Below are 20,282 nucleotides of genomic sequence, written 5' to 3'. Positions count from 1 at the left end.
AAGTAGAAGGAAGAGGAACTACCACAGATTTTCCAGGAAGAAGAGTGTTTGCTCGTACTCTTGTCGCAGTCTCGAGATCAGGACCAGCAGCTTTGAATATTGCTGCATCCACACCCCACCTCCAGGTTTAAGCCGCCTGCACATAGCTCACAAAATTAGCTACTAATGGAAGATGTATCCTTACTCAATAAGTTGGTGTATTTTACTGAAGAACAAGAAACTAATGGATGCTTAGTGGCTTAGTGCTTACCAATTAGTAGCATTAGCTATAACATTGCAGTGTAGACCACCTTCGGAACGAAGCTTACCAATAGCTGCAGCTCTACCGCCTTGTAGATTTCCTTCATGGCCTGTTCTTTTAACTGATCTAGAAATACAAACCTGAGCAAGAAGCTCCAGAACCATTGCATGGACTTCAATGCCAGGACCACCAAGCTTAACAAACTCAGACCGCTGCTCTCTGTCAAGATTGCATCTGTCTATAAAAACGCTTTTGCCTTCCTTAAGGGAACTTATTGCCATCTTTAAACACTGAGCCTTTGTTCCAGCTTTGCCATTGTTAATAATGTCCTGAAGTAAGTTAAACAAAATGAAATCTCAAACAAAATGATAGCACAAAGTTTTGCAATTTTCGCAAATTTAGTCTCGTTGAGGAATTTCATCAGTCAGCTTCTGTGCAATAACAAAAAGTAGAAACCTGGCAGAAGCGAGACCAAGGGCGGAGAAAGGAACGCATCACGGTGTCACAAAACGTCGATTTGCCGCTTCCTGGCGGACCAATCAGAAGCACCACTATCTGATTCGGCTTGTTGAGAAGCTCAACTTTAATAGGATCAAGTTTCCTGAGAAGCTCGGCTTGTTGTTGATCTGTGTAGTGAATTGGTTTGTTTATGGGGGTGGTAGTGGTGGTCGTGTTCTTAAGAGAAGAACCAGAATCAGTCTCTTCCTTGACGAGTCTTTGAGACCAGGACGTGTATTCGAATCTTCTTGGCGATTTCTCATTGGGCTAGAAGTAGAATCATGGAGCTTCTCTTCATCATCTTTGAACAATATTTTTTTGTCAGGTCTTGTTGAAACAACATCTGCTCCGTAAACGTCACCGCTTGTCCTCATCGGAGTTTGTCTTTCTTCTCCGACGAAGACTAACTAAGCTTCTCTAGGGTTTAAACGGCAACTAAAATAACAATTAAAAAAATCCAAATTTTTTAAAAAATCATACACATACACTGTATATTTTATCTAATCGAATGAGCAATTCAACATTCCAAACGGGAAAGATTAGACAACCAAAAGAGGAAAAATCAAACGTATACCTTCGAAGGAGAAGAAGAGCATTTCCGGAGACAGGATTAGGTTATAAGGAGAAAGATGAACTTTTGTTTTGGGGCAAATTGGGTTAGGAACAGTGGAAACTGTTTGTTTTCTCTCTTTGACATAAACAAACAAAAAAAAAAGCAAATCTCGATTCTGAAAAAAAAACTGGTTAGTGACCTAGAAAATAAAAAAATGATGTGTATTTTAATTTGCTGATGTGCTTTTTTCTTTTTTTTTTTACTCAAAATCAAAAAACTAAATGCAATGGGTAAATTATAATTACATCCAGCACACTAAACATTTGAGTAATTTTCTTTGATTAATAACATATCAGTAATAAACCAACTTTTCGATAACATTTGAATAATTGTTTCATATTTATATATATTGTATAGTTAGTAAAACGCCCGAAAAAATAATTTTCTTGCTAAGTTTATAAACCTTGTTTGGGAATGGGAGGAAGATGGTGCATTCGGTTTGGTTAAGCATATAAACCAAGTCTCCAGTCTGTTTCGCTAAAAGAAAAAGGACAGAACAGCAAGGAGACAAAAGAGGAAAGAAAAAAAAAAAAAAAAAGACAAAACAGCAGCAAACGACGCCGTATTGCCGAGGAAGAAGAAGAAGAAGAAAAATCAAGAGCCGTCATCACTCGTGAATCTCTAAATCGCGACTTCTCTTTCTCAGTCCGGTGAGTCCCGGCGACAGCCTCTCTCTCTCTATCCGGTGAGTCCCGGCGACTCTCTCTCTCTCTCTCTCTCTCTCTCTCTCTCTCTGTGTCTCTGTTAGGAAGATCTAGCTATGGTGCGTTTGTCTCTTCGTGTTGCAGCATCTGCCATACTACAGAAGAGAGAGAGAATGAAGTTGAGAAGAAGAAGAGCGACGCATCGAACAGAAAATAGGGTAGCACCACAGATTCGTATCAAAGAGAATAAAAAGTTGAAAAGTATAGGAAGAGCAGTGCAAGGTTCAATAACTTGGGTCGCAGCAGAGATTCCTCTGGATATACTGATCGAGATTCTGACGAGATTGCCTGCGAAATCTGTGTTGAGATTCAAGTGTGTCTCAAAGTTTTGGTCATCTCTCTTGTCCTCAAGATATTTTTGCAACCGTTTCCTTTCGGTCCCATCTCAACCTCGTCTTTACATGTCTTTATTGGACCTTTACCACAATTCTTCTAAGTCTCTGCTCCAAGTACTTGTCCGTCCTCCTCCTCCTCTTTAGTATTCAACCAAGATCTGACCATCCGCAAGATGGGAGGTTTCTTCCTGCGCGTTCTCTGTGGCTTCATCTGCTCCACAGTTGACTTAAAGCCGCAAATCTATAACCCAACCACCAGACAACTTGTAATCTTACCTGCCATACAAGGATCTGATATCCTAGATGAAGAAGATCCTTACGACATATTATACTTCATGGGCCACGACCCTGTTAACGATCAGTTCAAACTACTGTGCACAATCACCAGTATGTCAAACAACGATATGCAAAAGATAAAGTCAGAGCGTTGGGTCTTGGTAGTAGAAGCTGGTGGTTCGTGGAAAAGGGTTGCAAAGGAGTTGCCTCCTCATCTTCCTAATCCTTTTGAACTGAATATGAATGGATTTTTATATTACTTGGCTTGGACTCATATGTATACTTGTGTGCTTGTGAGTTTCGACATGAGGTCTGAAGAGTTCAATATGATGGTTCAAGTACCTCGCAAGGCCGGTGATGAGATGGTACCTAGAGTTAAGAAGATGGTGATTCAGGTAGATTATGGTGGGAAAGTAGCTGTTTTTGACTACACTTATATCCGAAAGAGTGGTACCGTGGATCTATGGGTATTGCAAGACGGGAGGAAGGAAGAATGGTCGAGGAAGACTATGGTTTTGCAACCTTCTCAGCTGCATCTACTCAATGGCAATCATAGATTGATACCAAAGGTACAACTCTAAAAGACAAGGTTGTCTTGGTACCACCAAACTTGGTTGCTCCTTTTTACTTTCTCTGCTATGATCTGCAAACCAATGATCTGAAAAGGGTTGAAGTCAAAGGAATACCTGATCGCTGGTTTACAAAGCATGACACAGACACATATTGTGACATTGAGTTTATGAATCCGGGTGAGAGCATCCAGTACCTTGAAGCTTGAAATCGTTTCTTCTTCTTCTTGTATCGCCCTTTAAATTATCCTCGTTCCCTTTTTGTATTGTGTTCTCTTCTCTTTCGTAGTTTAAATTTATTCAGCTCAAGTGATTCTTGTTTGGTCTTATTATTTTGGCTAGAGAGATTCTTGTTTGGTTCTTCGTGCGTTATAATAGACAGAGAAGATGTACACCAATATTGGATCAGTGATTGACTGAAAAATGTCTTGTTATATCGAGAAGAGGATCATTGCATCATGGTCTCTTTTTAGTAACGGTTGTTCATGGGTTTTGCTTAGAGAACAAGCCGTAGAAATGATGAACTTGAGGCTCATCCGGATAATACTACTTTGAAAACAATATAATGTTTGAGAAAGGACAACCTTTAAAATTCAACTTTTATCCAAAACCAAATTGTAATATTTAACTCATTATATTAAAGAAAAGTAACTACATAAGTTTTGTTTTCAAGTTTTTTTACAGTTACTTTTGTGGTTTTCATTTTTTTTGTGGAATGCTCTAATTAGTGGTATAAATTAGGTAAGTATACCTGTAATGCCCCCGAACCGCCCGCACGGCCGGACTAACCGCGAACCGGCCCGACGACGTCACAAACAGACGATTGCCTGCGATCCGGCCGAAGTTCCACCAACGAATTAGGTTCCCCAGCCAGTTCACTGGCACCCGTCTATCCGCTACGTACATTCCTTAAACTTTGCAACTCTCAGTACGTACGCGACGTTATGCTGGTCCGGAATAATCCGTACCAGCTCCACTTGTCTGAATTATGTATGAAAATAATAGATTTATTATATATAAAATAAAGTTTACAAAATCAATAACTACACAGAATAAAAGCGTTGGATCTAACTTAACAAAGAAACAAAGAAATAAAAATAACAAGAAGATACAAGGACTTTGCAACACAGCACAAAACATCATATTTGATCCATTAAACTCGGTACTACCCTCTTAACTTTCCCTGCAAGAAAAACAATTGTGGAGAAGGGTGAGCAATCTAACTACCCCACAATCAAAGCACGCAATGCGGAAGCTTAACAAACAAGCAAACAACACACACAAACAATCAAGCAAGGAACAAACAAGAGCCGACTCATCTAGACCTTGACTCTAACTTGGCCTCCACGCCACTTCACCTAGCAATCACTGTCAAAGTGGAAAGAGCTAGCCGTGCATCAAGATGACTTGACGATGCTTGACTGCAAATTCAGGTATCCGCACCATGACTGACACTACCAGACCTCACCCAGGGATATCACAATCAACCTAGGGAGTTACCAGACATAATTCAACAAACTAGGGAACACATCCCAAACACCACCACAACCTAGGGCCCATCGATCCTCTGTCATGTCCCAACCTCTTCCTTGTTGATACCATAAAGGCAACCAACCAGACACACCCCAAATCCTCCGAGCTGTTACCCATCCCAGGTACACAATCGGGTATACCTTGCCGCATCGTCATGCGGTTCAGGCTAGTAGGTAACTAGACCTGAATCCATCCTGCCCTGAGATCCCTCTGGATTAGCTCACCAGACTTCCACACACATGTCAGGAACAAAGTACGATCTCTAGCTACGGACCGAGACATTTAACCCGCGGACTAGCTAGGACAACACTTAACTCTAGGACTCAAGACTCCAAGAATTAAGCACAACAAAACAACACACAATTTGCAAGCAACACATGCTCGCAACAACAATCAATCACCACACACAATCTTAAGCTACAAGAAATTATCATGCAACTTAAGGAAATCCTACATGCATGCATCCTATATGCTCCCAACCCCGAAGTTTTAAGTCTTTTAGTTATTAAATTTTTACATGCATTTTTACCCCAACTATCTCTTATGTATGCGGCTCTGTCCGACATGGAGATTCTCGCATGTCCTTAAAGAATAACACTCCAATGGTTCGATCCATCATCGACACCATGAGGTTATATTTCTTTGGTTTTTGGATCACATGCGGCACTCTTCCTTGTATGGCCTCACCAACAACCATTTTTCCCATTTTTTTTAGAGGTTAAACTCAATCCTTAAAATCTTTGGGTCCCTCATATGGCTCTTTCCATCCCGGAAATTCACATATGGACTCACCAAAAATAAACCACTCCTTAGATCGATCTTCCATCGAATCTAGGGGTTTATCCTCAACCAAAAATTATGCAAAATTAAATTATAATTTTTAACATGCATAAACCATCCCAAAAATTCCTAAATCAATCATGCAAGGCATTCCACACTTGCATGAGATTTTTAAAAATAATTTCACCCTTGAAAATTTCTTAAAAGCTCCAAACTCATCATGCAAGGCAATTCACACTTGCTTGAGAGTTTTAGAAAATTATTTCCACTCTTGGAAAATTCTTAAAACTCTAGAAATCCATCATGGAAGGCATTTCACACTTACATGAGGTTTCTAAAATTATTTTCACCCATCACAAGTTTTAAAATTATTAGATCTAGCATGCAAGGCATTTCACACTTGCATCTAGTCTAAGATAAAAAGCCATTCTCCCCCAAGAATGCTCTAAAAAACCCCTTGTCTACATGCAACTCTCTAGATCTACATGCAACAAGTACCATGCAACACATAACAAGGACCGATGCAAGAGCTAGAGAGCTCACACACCTCTCATCCCTTCAAATCCACAACTCACCTTAGCTTTGAAGACCTTTGGCCGATTGGAACTCCACCACACCACGCCGATCTGACAGCACCTCCCCTTGAGCGAGCTTCCCACTGACGAGATCTTCTTCTTCTTCTTCCTCTTTGCTCAAAATCACAAGATTTCTTCTCCAAAAGAGTTGAGAGAAAATTTTGGTAAAGCTTTGGTGTTTTAAGAGGTTTTGGTCGAAATGAGAAGCCAAGGGGGTCTATTTATAAGCCCACACTCGATTTCTAGGTTTAGGCAAGGAGCAAAAATCAAGTGACAAGTGTCACATTTTTTGCATGTACTCTCCCCCACTCGCGCGTGCATCTCACTCGCTGGTGGAAGTGGCTTAATCGCGTTACACGTGGCATCTCTCCCCTAATGCAGAGACTCGTTTGCTTCCCACATCCTTCCGCGTCTCTCTTGCGTCCCAAGCTGCTGCGCTTGTCCGCAGAAACGATTCACCCATCCTTGAGTCTATTCCCTCGGCAGTCCTCGGTCTTCCCGTCCGTGCATCCGATCCTTCTCGGCTTTCTTCGGACCTCTTGTCTGTGACTCTCAATTGTCTCGTCCATCTTCGAATCTTTTGCCCGATACATCTGATATGTCTGTGATCCCGCGGTACATCGTCCGTCCGGCTGGTACACGGCCATTCCGTTCTCATTGTCCGTTTTATGTCCTTCATACCATTTTTCCACGACCATTACTTTCATTTTCCTTCCTTTGGTCTTTTCACTAATTTCCTCTATCATTCATCCACCATTACTTAGACACAACTTAGTAACTTTAGGCACAAGTTACTTAGACATTTCTTGAAAAATCTCTTTTCTTTGTCCTCTCAGACATCTCCACGTCCTTCGTGTTCCTCGCGTTCGGTATGTATTTCGTGATACGGGTCATTACAATACCTCTTTGTATGAGTAAAGAAAATAGGGAAATTGGAGTGTATAACCAACAAAAAAATTATAATTCATTCACTAAAAATTACCAACACTAACTATATTATATACTCTATATTTTATATATTAATTACATATATAACCCTTAATCACCCCCTACCACCACAAACCCCATCATCCCTATCATCACCACCACCTCTGGCCACCGAACCACCGCCGGTCTGACCACCACCATCACCGCCCACCAGCTTTTGTACCGCCGGCCACCGGCAACCATACCACCGCCGACCGGCCACCAGGCCACCACCAACCACTCACCCGACCCCGCCGACCGGACACCAGACCACCACCGACCATTCACCGACCACCACTACCACTTCTGGCCACCTCCTCCGGCCACCTCCTCCGGCCGCCGGCCACCAGCCATTATGGGAACTGCTATCATTTTTGGTCATTTTCCATTGACCAATAGTTACTTACCTAATTTAAGTCATTAATTGGCTTTATAATTCGTTCCTTTTTTTATTTTGGTTATCATGCAAATTCACCCATGAAAATATTAGAAGATTCCTTTTCTTATAAGTAAATTTGTTTTTATCCAAATTAGGTTAATAGTTTAATATATTAATAAAAAGTATGAATATATAAATAAATTCTTTTTATTATGTATATATTATATTTTATTTTCAATAGGTTAAGAAATTTTTTTATTATTATCTTCTAATATATTAACAAATTTAGAACTCATACATGAATATATTTCGATTTTTATCTGACACATGACGCAATTTTTTAGTTAGGAACTTTCAAAACTAAATTTTATAAAATAATATATCATGGTCATTAGGTTTATTTTGTATTGCCTTACAAAGTTATTTTATATATTGCGAGTCGTTTTTGATAATGTAAAGACAGCTAGTAGGACTGTTGGAGTGGATTTCAATAAAATTGAGAAATTATAATAGTGAGGTTTTCATAACATAAGATAATATATATATATATATATATATATATATATATATATTACAAATATAACCTTCTGTGATATAAGATAAAGTGAGGTTTTCATAACATAAGATAATTTATATATTACATAAGATAATTATATGTAACATGCAAGATTATCTCCTTTATAAAGCAACACAGAAGAGAAAGAAATATCCATAGTAAAAGTGAGCGCAAGATAAGAAAAATGTCGAAAGAAGTGAGCGAAGAAGGAAGACATGGCAAAGACTATGTAGATCCACCTCCAGCTCCGCTTCTAGACATTGCTGAGCTTAAGCTCTGGTCTTTCTACCGAGCTATCATCGCAGAGTTCATCGCCACTCTCCTCTTCCTCTACGTAACCGTAGCTACAGTCATTGGCCACAAGAACAAAACCGGTCCTTGTAACGGCGTTGGTTTACTCGGCATTGCATGGGCCTTTGGTGGCATGATCTTCGTCCTCGTCTATTGTACCGCCGGTATCTCCGGTAAAATATTTCAACAAAACTTCTCCTAAGATTTACTAAAAACATTTCATTTTCAAGATCTTTAAGATATGAGGTTTGTTTAAACTGCAGGAGGTCACATCAACCCAGCTGTGACGTTTGGTTTGTTCTTGGCTCGTAAAGTGTCGCTCCTTAGAGCGGTTGCGTACATGGTGGCTCAGTGTCTTGGAGCCATTTGTGGAGTTGGACTCGTTAAAGCCTTCATGATGACTCCATACAAACGTCACGGAGGCGGAGCTAACACTGTCGCTCATGGTTATAGCACCGGAACTGCTCTTGGTGCTGAGATTATTGGCACATTCGTCTTGGTTTACACTGTCTTCTCCGCCACTGACCCCAAAAGAAGTGCACGTGACTCCCACGTTCCGGTTAGTAAACAAATCTCAAACCCGTTTTGTGTAATATCTTCTAATAAAGTTGAAATCTTTTGAATGTTATTTCATGGTTTTGTGTAATTTTAATAAAGTTGAATTCTTTTGAATATTTTGCATAGGTATTTTAAATGGTTTGGTGTAACTTTTTGAATAGTTTTCTACTTTTCAGCATGGGTTTGTGTAAATTCTATGGAAAAAAAATTGAAATGTTATGAATGTACGTTTTTTATATTTATAGGTTTTGGCACCGTTACCAATTGGGTTCGCTGTGTTCATGGTGCATTTGGCTACTATCCCCATTACTGGAACTGGGATTAATCCAGCTAGAAGCTTTGGTGCTGCTGTTATCTACAACGATAAGAAATCTTGGGATGACCATGTAAGTATAGTCATCTTTTCATTACAAACGATTTAATTAATTTTAGTTGAATAATTATTAATTAAGTTTTGGGTTATAAATGGATTTGAAATTGAAGTGGATCTTCTGGGTTGGACCGTTCGTGGGAGCATTAGCAGCACGAGCATACCATCAATACATCTTGAGAGCTGCAGCAATAAAAGCCTTGGCTTCATTCCGCAGCAACCCAACCAATTGATGCATGCATGATAGACTTCTTAGAAACTATCGAAATTTGTTTTATGTGTGTTTTAGACAGTTAAGTGAGAGTACTTTGTGTGTGTTTTAAATTTTAGTTTGGTGTAATTTTTCTTTCACGGATGTATTCAGTTTTTGATAGTTTAGTTTGGTTTAGTTCATCTTTGTATCGTTGCTTTATTTCATGTAGGACATCTTGTGATTCACTTTACATCATACAGTTCGAATTAAAACATTCCTTAGAGTTTTTGTCTTACCATACTTGGATTATTCTTATCCGATGGTCGGATCACAAACCACTTACATACGGACACATGTTCCCTTAGTTAGAACTTGGAAGTAATAGACTAATATAGCTAAAACCTTGGGGCATGGAATAAGTAGTCCTGAGAAAATAAACCGAACCGAAATCGAACCGAAATTTCGGTTCCGGTTCGGATTCGGTTAGTGGGCAATAACCGATTGGATAGTGTTTCAACTATCCATGGATATCGGTTATTAACCGAACCGAACCGATATCCATTCGGTTATCCGAATCAAACTGAACTCATATTAAACCGAATCAAAAATACGAGTTTGCCGAGAATCGAACCTTCGTGATAACTTGGGCATGTGATGTGGGCACTGCGCCACGTCAAAGTATTGATAATTTAATAAGTTTTAATTTAAATAAGATAGTAAAAATTAAACTAAAAATCAAACCAAAATCATATATATTTAGACCAAAATACCATAATGTTTTAATTAAACCAAATATCTGAAAAAATTTAGATATATTTTTTAAATTATAATTAAATTTTATTTAAATTTTTTTTAAAAAAGATATTACACTGTTTCGGATACCCGGAACCGAACCAAAAATAACCGAAACCGAACCAAACCCAAACCAAAATAGTAAATTAACCGAATGGATCCTAAACTCCTATATCCGAAATATCCGGAACCGAATAGATATATCCAGAACCGAAAGTTTAGCAATAAGCAATGTCACAGGTCTTGTCTTTTCAGAAAAGTAGAGAGACAGAGAGGATAGAGATTAGAGAGGGTTTGTGTGGTCCTTTTGATAAAGAGGTCAAAATTTTCGAAAAGGGCTCAAAAGCAAACAGAGATGGAGAGGAAAAAGATAAAGGACTACCACTCGAAATGGTCCACACTTTCAGTATTTTTTTACTCCTTCACATTGTAGCCGTTATTATGATCACAGAAAATGGAGTTCGTACCCTATATTTAGAATTTGTGTGTGTCGTGACTTCTGAGCTTTGACAAGGTAACAAAAAATAGTAAAAAGGGCAATGAACAAGTGTTGTTACCGTTTGCTCTCTCAAGCGAGAGAATTTACTGGTACAGAATTTTGTTTGGATTTAAGGTTGACTAAAGAAAAGTTTCATTCTACAATTTAGTTCTCTCAAGGATAATTTAAAGACAATTAAGCAAACAACACAGCATAGAGGTTTACTTTTCGAACCAGATATCCATTCCCTTGTTTCCAACCATGTGAGCTCAAGTAGGTTAGTCGGGTAACGCAGTTCCTCGCTCCAAGTTGTTTTTGATCTCCAACGTGTACTTCCCAAACGCACGCTCGATCTTCTTGTTGAAATGCTCGTTTCTGTCGTTGATGGAATCGATATCCTTCTCTTCCCGGAACTTTCTCCTCCTGCTAAACTCTTGTCGCTTTTGCTCTCTGTCGAAGAGCTCTTTTGCCATCTTGTCTATCTTATCTTGCGAAGTTTTTGGAGCCTGCAAAAGTTTACCGAAGGATTGAGCTTTTCTATGACTCTTTGCTATATAAATTTGAGTCTAAAATTGACCAAAATGACAAATCACAAACCTTCCCATATTGCAAGCTTGAGGCCTCACGGTAAAACTCTGGATCAGCTGCTCTCATTCTGTTATACTCCTCTAGATCAACCTTAATGTTCTTTGTCCGTTTCTTATATGCGTTGTATAACGTCTTCTGGTTAAAAACTGAAGAAAAATATAACATTTCACACATTAGCCTCCCCAATAATTGATGTAATGATCGAAGAGAAAACATTAATGACAAGAGAGCAAAGTAACAATTCAGTAAGAATGTCACGTACCATCCCAACCAGCAGGCGTAGGTTCCTTTTCCCATTTTTTGTATTTTGATTCTGCTGCTTCTTGAGTATCGAGCATATAAGCCTTTGTCAGATCTAAACCATTGGCATCGAGAAGTTTCCCAATCTTTTTCTTCCTCTCCTCCAACCATTTCTGTTTTGAGATTCCTTTCGTCTCTGTTGGTGCTTCCATTTTCTTCTTTTCACTCCCGACATCCGTCTGATTGGATTTTCTAGCTTCATTCTAAAAAAAAAAGTTAAATGTGAAAAATGTAAGAGTTATTACATTTATAAAATCTTTGGAATTTGAAAGAGTTACAACTGACTGTACAAAAAGACTTACCATCTTAAGTCTCAACTCAAACAACTTCTTCTTCCTCCCTGTAAGTTGGGTCACGTCAACTTCAGGTTCTCGGTTATCCTCTTCCTCCTCTTCTTCTTCAGAACTACCTTCCTCTATTCTTTCATCATCGAGTGAATCCCTCGCTTGCTCATGAACTTTAGCATTAGGGTGACCACCCCCACCGACAGCTTCAGCTAAACCTTTTGGCAAAAAAAAGAAATAACAAGTCTCAGATTTAAGAACAACACGATTTTTTCATCAGACAGAACATCACATTAGCAAATAACAAGTCTCTATCCGTGTCTGCAAAGAATGAGTAAATCACAGAATCAAAACTCAGTCACATTGAGCATCACTAGAAACACTTAATGTGCAGCTCTCTAAACAAATAACACAGCAAACAAACAATAAGCTTCAAACAGCTTCTGCTACGCATCAAAATCATAAACCATAATCACAGGAAACGAATCAACACAGCTAAACCACAAGAAGAGAGAGAGAACACAAACCTGCATTCTGCTTCTCCAATCTGGCTTTCACTTCAGCAATTTTCTTAAAGCAAAACTCGACACACTCGTGATAAGGATTCGAAGCATTTATACAATCCGGATGCACTCTTCTCGCATTAACCATATTTCCAAGTGTACAAAACTGCTATCAAAACCAATAGAGAAAATAGAGTTATCCCCAATACAGCATTGAGATTTGGGAAATAAGAACCAAAGTGGAACAAATAATAATAATACTACATCCCAAAGCTATATAATAACACCCAAGGCACCTAATAACAACAGAATCCACAGATCAAGCTGATGCAAGTAAGATCTTAACTGAGTTCAATGTAAAAAAAAAAAAAAAAATTGTGTCATGATTGAAGCTAACTAAATAACACAGGAACCTAATGAACACAAAATTCACATACAGAGATGATGCAAACAACAACTTAACTGGGTTCACTGAAAAACAAATCATAACTTGATGCAAATTCACATCGAGATAGAGCAAATTTGTTCAAACCCTAAAACAGGAGACGAACGATTGTAGAATCTTAAACCTTATAAATAACTAAAAAACACCATCAATTTCTAGATTCCATGTAAAAAAGGCACAACCTTATGAGTAACATCTTGACGAAAGATCTAAAAGTAATGGAAACATGTATAAACCATCTACTCAAAACCAAAACGATTGAAATCGATGGAACAGTTAAAACCCTTAACGAAATACAGAGAGAAGAAAAAATCTTAACTGAAATCGAATTAAGAAACCAACCTGTGAAGAAACAATCCGCAAGTATGAGAAGAACACGAGAAATTTTCACGGACGATAGATTTTTTTTTTTCTCTCTCTCTCTCTCTCTCAGTGGAGAAGAAGAAGAGATTGGAAAAAAGACAAAATTGTTGGACAAAAGAAAAATCAATAATAAAGAGATAAATTGATGGGCTATATATAGGCCCGTCAAATATGACTTGGGCCAATACCAATTGGAAAAATGTTAAAAAAAAAATATCACATTACCAAAAGTAGCGAGAAAAACATGAAATTTTACATATGGTAGGTTAAATATCTATTTTTTATTAATTTCCAAATAAATTTTGTATTTTTGTTGAATTATTTTTTAAAAATACCAAATTTAGGTTGATTTTTTCAAATAAAACATGAATTTGAATTATACCAACAATTTAACGGTTTGGTTATCCATTAACATAATCTTTTAAATAGTAAAACAAAAAAATTGTGATTTTGTTTAGAAAGTCAATTCAATGTTTAAGCTCTGTTAACAAATTTCTTAACGTTATGTCTCATTTGATAAGGTCGTGATTTACTTGGAAAGTCAATAAAAATTGGAAGATTAATTAACCACAAGTAAAGATCATGATTTTTTTCAACAATTTTGGTTAGTTCATGACTTTTTTTTGACATTTTTCCCAATTAGAGGAATAACTTTTTTTTTTTGTTTAGCATCAAACTGACTTTAGTTATTCCTAGAAATATAAATAATTCAGTCTAGGTTTTCTTATTTGAATTTCAACTTTCAAAATTGTTTTGAATGTTAAGATTGATGTAAATATATGACACTTGAAATATTTCTAAGAAGTTATACCCCTATATAAAATTGTTTTTAAAAATATAAATCATTTTAAACAAAAATCATTTTAAACATATGGAAACTATATATTAATGTCTTTTAGCAAAGTATAATTTAAGAAAATCGAGATACAAAATGAAAAAAAAATGTTCTTCCTTCAAGATATTGAATGCCCCTCTAATCTTCCTCTACTACAGAGTTCATTTATTACATCTGAATAAGCAATAGCTTCAGTGTTAAGTTCCTCCTTTGATTCACTTGTTGTTGTTTGATTTTTCTCTGTTTCTGCCTGCAAATTCTGCTTCATCGAGCCAAACTTTTCAGAAATTTTCGCCAACAGTTCATCTGCTTCACTCAGCTTACCATCTTCCGTAAGTGAAGTGATGATACTGTTGTATGTAAACCGATCAGGCTCCAGTCCTTTCTCCTCCATTTCGGATAGAAGATCATATGCTTCTTTTAACTTCTTGTCCTTACAGAAAGCCGAGATCATCGTGTTGTATGTAACTGTATCAACCTCTCTCTCCTCGATTAGAGTATTGAAGAAATTAAGAGCCTTTTCTGTCATACACTCTTTACAAAGACCATTGAGAAGAATGTTGCATGTATAGTTATCAGGCTTGAAAGAGTGTTTGATCGATTCGTTATAAAACTCGAATGCTTTCTCGACCCGTCCTTCTTTGCAGTATCCGAGGATGATTGAATTGAAAGTACTATCATCAGGAAGCAAACCACTCCCTGCAAGCTCATCGAATTTCTCCATTGCTAGCTCAGTTTTTCCATGGTGACAGAGACCTCCAATTACAGAGTTGAACGTGCTCACCGTAGGAGTTATCTTTGTCTTCTTCATCTCATCCCACATCTCCAAAGCTTTCTCCACTTTTTCTTCCCTGAAGTATCCTGTGATCAGTGTGCCATAACTAACCCCGTCAACAATATATCCTCGTTTGCACGCACTATTCAGCAAAATGTAAGCATCATCAGGTTTCCTCTCTTTACATAGAGCATCAAGAATGGTATTAAGGGTAATAGTATTCATCTTAAAGCCTTTTTGCCCCATCTCACGCATCATCTCAAGAGCACCACTCAAATCTCCTACTTTCAAATATGCTTTAATTAGAGTGTGATAAGTTACTCTATCAGGACAAAACCCGTGCACTTCCACCAATTCCTTCACCTTTCTAGTAACCACTTCCCTTTGCTCTTCCTTACAAAACCACTTAAGAGATATATTGTGAGTCACTTGGTTAGGTTTAATACCATCATTCTCCATTTGCTCCAATAACTTCCTAGCCTCCAAACTAAACCCCGATTCGAAACACCCATCAATCAATGTATTGTAAGTAACCACATCTGGCTGTAACTTCAAATGCTTCATCTCATCCATTAATTCAAGAGCTTCCCTGATACTGCCCGTATTGCAAAGCCCACTGATCAGCATGTTATACGTCCAAAGATCTGGTAATATGTTTGTTTGCTTCATCAGCTCCACAATCTGAAATGCTTCTTTCAACGAACCCAGCTTACAGTAACCATACACTAAATTATTGTAAGTAACCCTATTTGGCACCAATCCGTTCTTCTTCATATCCAACAACAGTTCCTTAACATCATTCAAACGCCCTCTCTTAGACATTGCTTTCAGAATCGTATTGTAAGTAACATTATCAGGATTCACATTGAAGTCACTAACCATCCTCTCTAACATCCCTACAGCATCCTCAAGCTTGCCTTCTAAGCAATACCCATTAACCAAAACATTGAAAGTCATCACATTTACCGAAACACCAAGCTTAACGATATCATCAAACACTTCTCTAGCACTCGAGATAGAGAAGGTAGAAGGGTACCTAACTAAACCAAGTAGAAGCGTGTTGCAAGTGAGCAGATTTGGTTTGTGCTTTAAACGAACCATCTTCTGAAAGATCTGTAACGCAACGTGAGGCTTTCCAGCATGAAGATACGCACTGAGAGCAATGTCGAAAAGAGCCTTAGAGGGACGAGGCGAGAGATGAAGATTCGGGTGGATGAGAGAGTTGCAAAGAGAGAGAGATGCATCAGAGGTGCGTATGTAGGAGACGAGAAGAGACTTGGCGTCGGCGAATTTGTGGTGAGAGATAAGAGAACGGACGACGGTGAGAAGGGGAAGAGGTGAATCCGATGGAAACGCTTCTGGGATTGAAGTCTGAGCCCATTGGAAGAAGGAGACTAGGGTTTCGGGTTTCTTAGCGAGTGAAGGAGAAGAGAGGAGAGAGGTAAGGAGAGGCTGTGTGATTTGAGGGATGTAGGGGTTTAGGGTTTCGAGCAGATGGGTTTTTTCGGATGTGAGGATTGATGTTAGGGTTTTTAGTAATTGAGATTCCGGTGGCTTCAAAGTCGCCATTTTTGTTGGCAAACAGTGGAATAGATTGCATCGTCTCGATCTCGAAGAAGAAGAAGAAGAAATTAAGCTTTTCACTGTGATGGCTAAAACAGTAATATGCAAACTAAACCGGGATTACACCCAACCTGAAATTGGAGACTCGGTTTGTGTGCTTAACCAAACGCAACGGTCCATAAATCTAGAAATAGGAAATCTAAGTATTTTTCTTTTAAAATTTTTCTATATTGAAATTTGGACGGCCATAAATCTAGAATAGGAAACCTTACCAATTGCTCCACATTTTCATATACTATTGCCATAGAAAATCTTCTTCTGATCACATAACTGCAAAACACGACACAATACCGATCAAATTATCTTAGAAAATAAAAAGGTACTAGATGATAACCCGCACTGTATAATGCGGGAAAATATTTACGTAAATTTTGATTTATTAGTCACAAAATAATAGTATTATCTTTATTTGATTTATTCTACGTATTTTATAATTTATAAATTTAATTTACTTAGTTTCATACTCTGGTTTCGACTATAGTCGGCACAATAAATTTAACAACTTACTATTATTAGGTTTTTGATACAATTCCTTAAATGTTTTAGAAATGGTACAATCAAGAAAACCCTTATTTACTCATGACCCGCTTTACAATTTGTAGCGGTATTGAGTCAATGTAAAAAATGAATTAAAGTGCAAGAAAATTATATGAGTGGGAGGTAGAATGGAGTATAACCAAATATTTTTGTTACTAAAACTCATCGATCTCAGTGCAAAATCATAAAAATTGAATATTTATAAGTATCAAATAAGTTAACCCATAAATATATATATATATATATATGTTTTGAATAGTATGACAGGTCAATATATTACCTATCTTACGATAGAAAATTTAGTAGATTTGTTAATCATCTCATTATATTAAATTATACATATCAAATCCTCTAAACTTTTGAATTAATTTGTGAATGAACGAAATCTTTTACAAAATAAGATCATCAATTGTAAAAAATTTGCTAAAAAAAATTGTAACTTGCACTTTTTAGATAGTGGAGGTTTAATAGTTTTCCGTGGATAATTATTTTTCTTTTAATTTCGAATGATCAAAATAATTATTTAAGGAAAAATAATATTATGATTGATCATAATTATTTTTTACAATTTTCTAGTAAAAAAATTTGTGTAGATGTTTTTGAAAAATTAAGGTTAAAATTATGTGTAAGACAGATTTGATTTCTAGTTATTCAAATATCATATGTTATAATCTAATATTAATGTTATGAATAATTTTTTTTATTGATACTATTGACAAAAGTAGGTTTTTTATTTTAATTGATTAAAATATATTTAATATAAAATTGAGATTTTCTGAGTTGATTTATGAATAAATGTATTCTGAATTATTTTTTTTGTAGAAATTCTATTAATACGGATTAAGTTCAAAATAAAAAGCATTAACTTATGTAAATTGGAAACACTATACTTTTGATACCTTGTTATGATTTTGATAATTTGTAATAAAAAAAAAAGGAAAAAATTGGTTGATATCATGATTTAAGCCTTTTCATTATTTAAATGTTAAACAATTTTTAATATATTATATAAATAATGTGTTGAAAAATAAAAGAAAAACAATTGAAAAAACAACTATGATGAGTATATCTTGACTAAAGAATAATTTCATTCTAGATAGTTAGCACATGGAAATGTATAGATAGTTCATGTGCTATACATTTTATAATCTTTTACATTTCATTTACTTAGTTTCATACTCTGATTTCAACCCGTTTTGGTTACATGATACAATGTTCAAATCCTTGAATCATATAAATTTGGTAAAATCCTAAAAATAAAATAAAACCTGTATTGAAGCGGTCATGTTTAGAAATCTAGATTTAACTTTTTGATTTATTTTTTTAGTTATAATATATTATATTAAATAAAATATAATATTTGTGATTTCTTAGATTTTAATATAATGTCTCTGCGTCGATGTGAAGTGCAAACAAATATATAAGAAATTAGAGATAATATTTTATATTTTAAAATAGAAGTACCTTAGTTTTAAAATATATATGTCATTATTAAACGATTTAGAGATGCATATATTTAATCTTAGTTTTATAAATAGAATTAAGTCTTATAATTGTTCTAAATAGTTTATTATTGTTTCCTAAGATTTCTGAAACAGTAAATGAAATCTGTTAAAATAATTTCAGTAAATAATTTCAAAAATATTGGGCTATAAAAAAATTATATCGTTTTATAAGATTTTATTTTTCTAAAATATTGTTGTTAAAATATTTATAATATATTTTTCACATAAATATTTATTGTTCAAATTTTTTTCTGATTTTATAAGATTTTTTGAGTTGAAAAATAAAAAGAAAACAATTAATAAACACTAAAAAATAACTATATTAATATTTACGTGAATTTGTTTTCTTTTAATAACTATATTAATAAAAAATATGTTTTCTGGTTACAACAAATTAATATTAAGATGAGGCTATTATATTTGGTAATTAAATACATTGGCATTTTGTATAATATACCACTTTGGAGTAGGGTTATTTGTTTAAAGGGTTGCTTAAATAATATAATAGAGATTAAAGTTCATTCAAGTACATATTCCAAAATTTGTACATTAATTACCATTAGCAGCCAACCTGTAATAAAACAAGATGATCAAAATACCAGCTAAAAGTTCAAGTGAACTACTTTTCTAAGATTAATATATATACACTTCACAGGTTTCTGTTCATTGAAAAAGTATAGTGAGAAAAACATATTTGAGAAGAAAAGGCTCTCATTTAAAATGTTGTGTTTTCCTACCAGTTTTAGACAGCCCCTTAAACCCAACAGTCTTAAAAAATTCCAAATATTTTAGCTTTTTAACAACATTTAGTCTACTAATTATTAAAGTATAAACATTAGATTTTTTATGTTAATGTCGAAGAAACAAGCCAACATGAACTGAGACGACGTATGATGTTTAGATTCTAGCAAGAAAGATTAAGAACAAAATAATGTTTTTAAGAATAACTCTTTTATATATACTTAAAGAAAATAACTCAAAACTTTAAGCTTTTATAACTCCCAAGCTTAATTTTTCTTTTCCAAAAACTTTATGTCTTATGTCTTATGCAGACCTTAACACCTCTTTTTATATAAAACACTAAAACCAATTCCTATTAGGAATCACCCTATGTCTAGATAACTCCTAAACATATTTAACCCTTATCTCCTTAATCATAATTCGATTAGGAAATCTCTTGTAAACTTCAAGCTTATCCAACATTCTCCCCTCCCCCTCCATAAGCTTGAAATCATTCTTTCATACACCATGAACTCCAATATGATCCCTCATCTCTCTGAACTTGTTTTTGTCAAGATGTCAGCTCTCTGTGCAGTACTTGGAACATGTTCTACATCAACCTGCCCATTCTCAACACATTCCCGAATAAAATAATATTTTCGATGGATATGGTTACTCCGACCATGAAAGACAGGGTTATTAGTGAGGGAAATTGCAGACTTATTATCAACTCGAATGGTCACCCTCTTGCTATCAGTCCCAACTATCTCAGCAAAAAGATCTTGAAGCCAAATAGCCTGCTTAGATGCTTCCGTAGCAGCCATGAATTCTGCTTAGCAAGAGGATAGAGCAACAACTTGTTGTTTCTGAGAACACCAAGTGATTAGACACTCATTGAGATAGAAAACATGACCTGCAATACTTTTTCCATCATCTAAATCCACACCATGACTGCTATCACTATAACCTATCAAACCAGTTTTGCTTACTTGTCTAAAATGCAGACCAAATGAGAGTGTTCCTCGAAGATACCTTAGAACTTGTTTTAGTGCAACACCATGTGATTCCTTTTGCTCCACCAAGTATCTACTCAAAAT

General features: G+C 36.0%; 3 protein-coding genes, 1 long non-coding RNA gene and 1 pseudogene across 10 annotated transcripts; 2 read left to right on the top strand and 3 right to left on the bottom strand.

Annotated features, from left to right (window-relative positions):
• Positions 1 to 64: 64 nt before the first annotated feature.
• LOC147949923 (uncharacterized) lies at positions 65 to 343 on the bottom strand. Its single transcript, XR_015556524.1, has 2 exons — positions 251 to 343; positions 65 to 136 (listed from the first exon to the last, which is right to left on the bottom strand). It is a non-coding gene; the product is annotated as an uncharacterized LOC147949923 (long non-coding RNA).
• Positions 344 to 1,975: 1,632 nt separating this feature from the next.
• Positions 1,976 to 3,670, top strand: LOC104791794 (F-box only protein 8 pseudogene; annotated as a pseudogene). The gene has a single exon (XR_015562086.1). The product of XR_015562086.1 is annotated as an F-box only protein 8 pseudogene (transcript).
• A 4,395-nt stretch (positions 3,671 to 8,065) lies between these two features.
• LOC104791783 (putative aquaporin PIP2-8) lies at positions 8,066 to 9,711 on the top strand. Its single transcript, XM_010517757.3, has 4 exons — positions 8,066 to 8,489; positions 8,580 to 8,875; positions 9,120 to 9,260; positions 9,358 to 9,711. Exons 1-4 carry the CDS (start codon positions 8,210 to 8,212, stop codon positions 9,475 to 9,477), a joined length of 837 nt encoding a protein of 278 aa, XP_010516059.2. The 5' UTR covers positions 8,066 to 8,209; the 3' UTR covers positions 9,478 to 9,711.
• A 1,023-nt stretch (positions 9,712 to 10,734) lies between these two features.
• LOC104791769 (pre-mRNA-splicing factor SYF2) lies at positions 10,735 to 13,319 on the bottom strand. 6 transcript variants are annotated; one of them, XM_010517737.2, is made up of 6 exons: positions 13,170 to 13,319; positions 12,407 to 12,548; positions 11,898 to 12,097; positions 11,558 to 11,798; positions 11,305 to 11,441; positions 10,735 to 11,213 (listed from the first exon to the last, which is right to left on the bottom strand). In XM_010517737.2, exons 2-6 carry the CDS (start codon positions 12,528 to 12,530, stop codon positions 10,986 to 10,988), a joined length of 930 nt encoding a protein of 309 aa, XP_010516039.1. In that variant the 5' UTR covers positions 12,531 to 12,548; positions 13,170 to 13,319; the 3' UTR covers positions 10,735 to 10,985. The 6 variants fall into 6 exon arrangements, with proteins under 6 accessions (XP_010516039.1, XP_087314929.1, XP_010516048.1 ...); XM_087458803.1 differs by having other exon boundaries at positions 11,898 to 12,091; positions 12,403 to 12,551; positions 13,170 to 13,318; XM_010517746.2 differs by having other exon boundaries at positions 12,407 to 12,551; positions 13,170 to 13,318.
• A 732-nt stretch (positions 13,320 to 14,051) lies between these two features.
• LOC104791760 (pentatricopeptide repeat-containing protein At2g16880) lies at positions 14,052 to 16,445 on the bottom strand. The gene has a single exon (XM_010517727.3). It carries the CDS (start codon positions 16,367 to 16,369, stop codon positions 14,144 to 14,146), a length of 2,226 nt encoding a protein of 741 aa, XP_010516029.1. The 5' UTR covers positions 16,370 to 16,445; the 3' UTR covers positions 14,052 to 14,143.
• Positions 16,446 to 20,282: the final 3,837 nt, after the last annotated feature.

This window comes from Camelina sativa, chromosome 1 (assembly GCF_030686135.1).
Source record: "Camelina sativa cultivar CO46 ecotype springtype chromosome 1, ASM3068613v1".
Classification (NCBI taxonomy): Eukaryota; Viridiplantae; Streptophyta; class Magnoliopsida; order Brassicales; family Brassicaceae; genus Camelina; species Camelina sativa.
This window is presented reverse-complemented; position numbering and strand designations above follow the sequence as displayed.

What these genes read in the sequence shown, in the direction of transcription:
- LOC104791783 (XM_010517757.3), top strand. Translation starts at nt 8,210, where the DNA reads ATGTCGAAAGAAGTGAGCGAAGAAGGAAGACATGGCAAAGACTATGTA. An exon ending in TTGTACCGCCGGTATCTCCG is followed by an intron (nt 8,490 to 8,579) that starts GTAAAATATTTC and finishes TTTAAACTGCAG; the next exon opens with GAGGTCACATCAACCCAGCT. An exon ending in CACGTGACTCCCACGTTCCG is followed by an intron (nt 8,876 to 9,119) that starts GTTAGTAAACAA and finishes TTATATTTATAG; the next exon opens with GTTTTGGCACCGTTACCAAT.
- LOC104791769 (XM_010517737.2), bottom strand. Translation starts at nt 12,530, where the DNA reads ATGGTTAATGCGAGAAGAGTGCATCCGGATTGTATAAATGCTTCGAAT. An exon ending in TTGAGTTGAGACTTAAGATG is followed by an intron (nt 11,799 to 11,897) that starts GTAAGTCTTTTT and finishes TTTTTTTTTTAG; the next exon opens with AATGAAGCTAGAAAATCCAA. An exon ending in TACGCCTGCTGGTTGGGATG is followed by an intron (nt 11,442 to 11,557) that starts GTACGTGACATT and finishes ATTTTTCTTCAG; the next exon opens with TTTTTAACCAGAAGACGTTA.
- LOC104791760 (XM_010517727.3), bottom strand. Translation starts at nt 16,369, where the DNA reads ATGGCGACTTTGAAGCCACCGGAATCTCAATTACTAAAAACCCTAACA.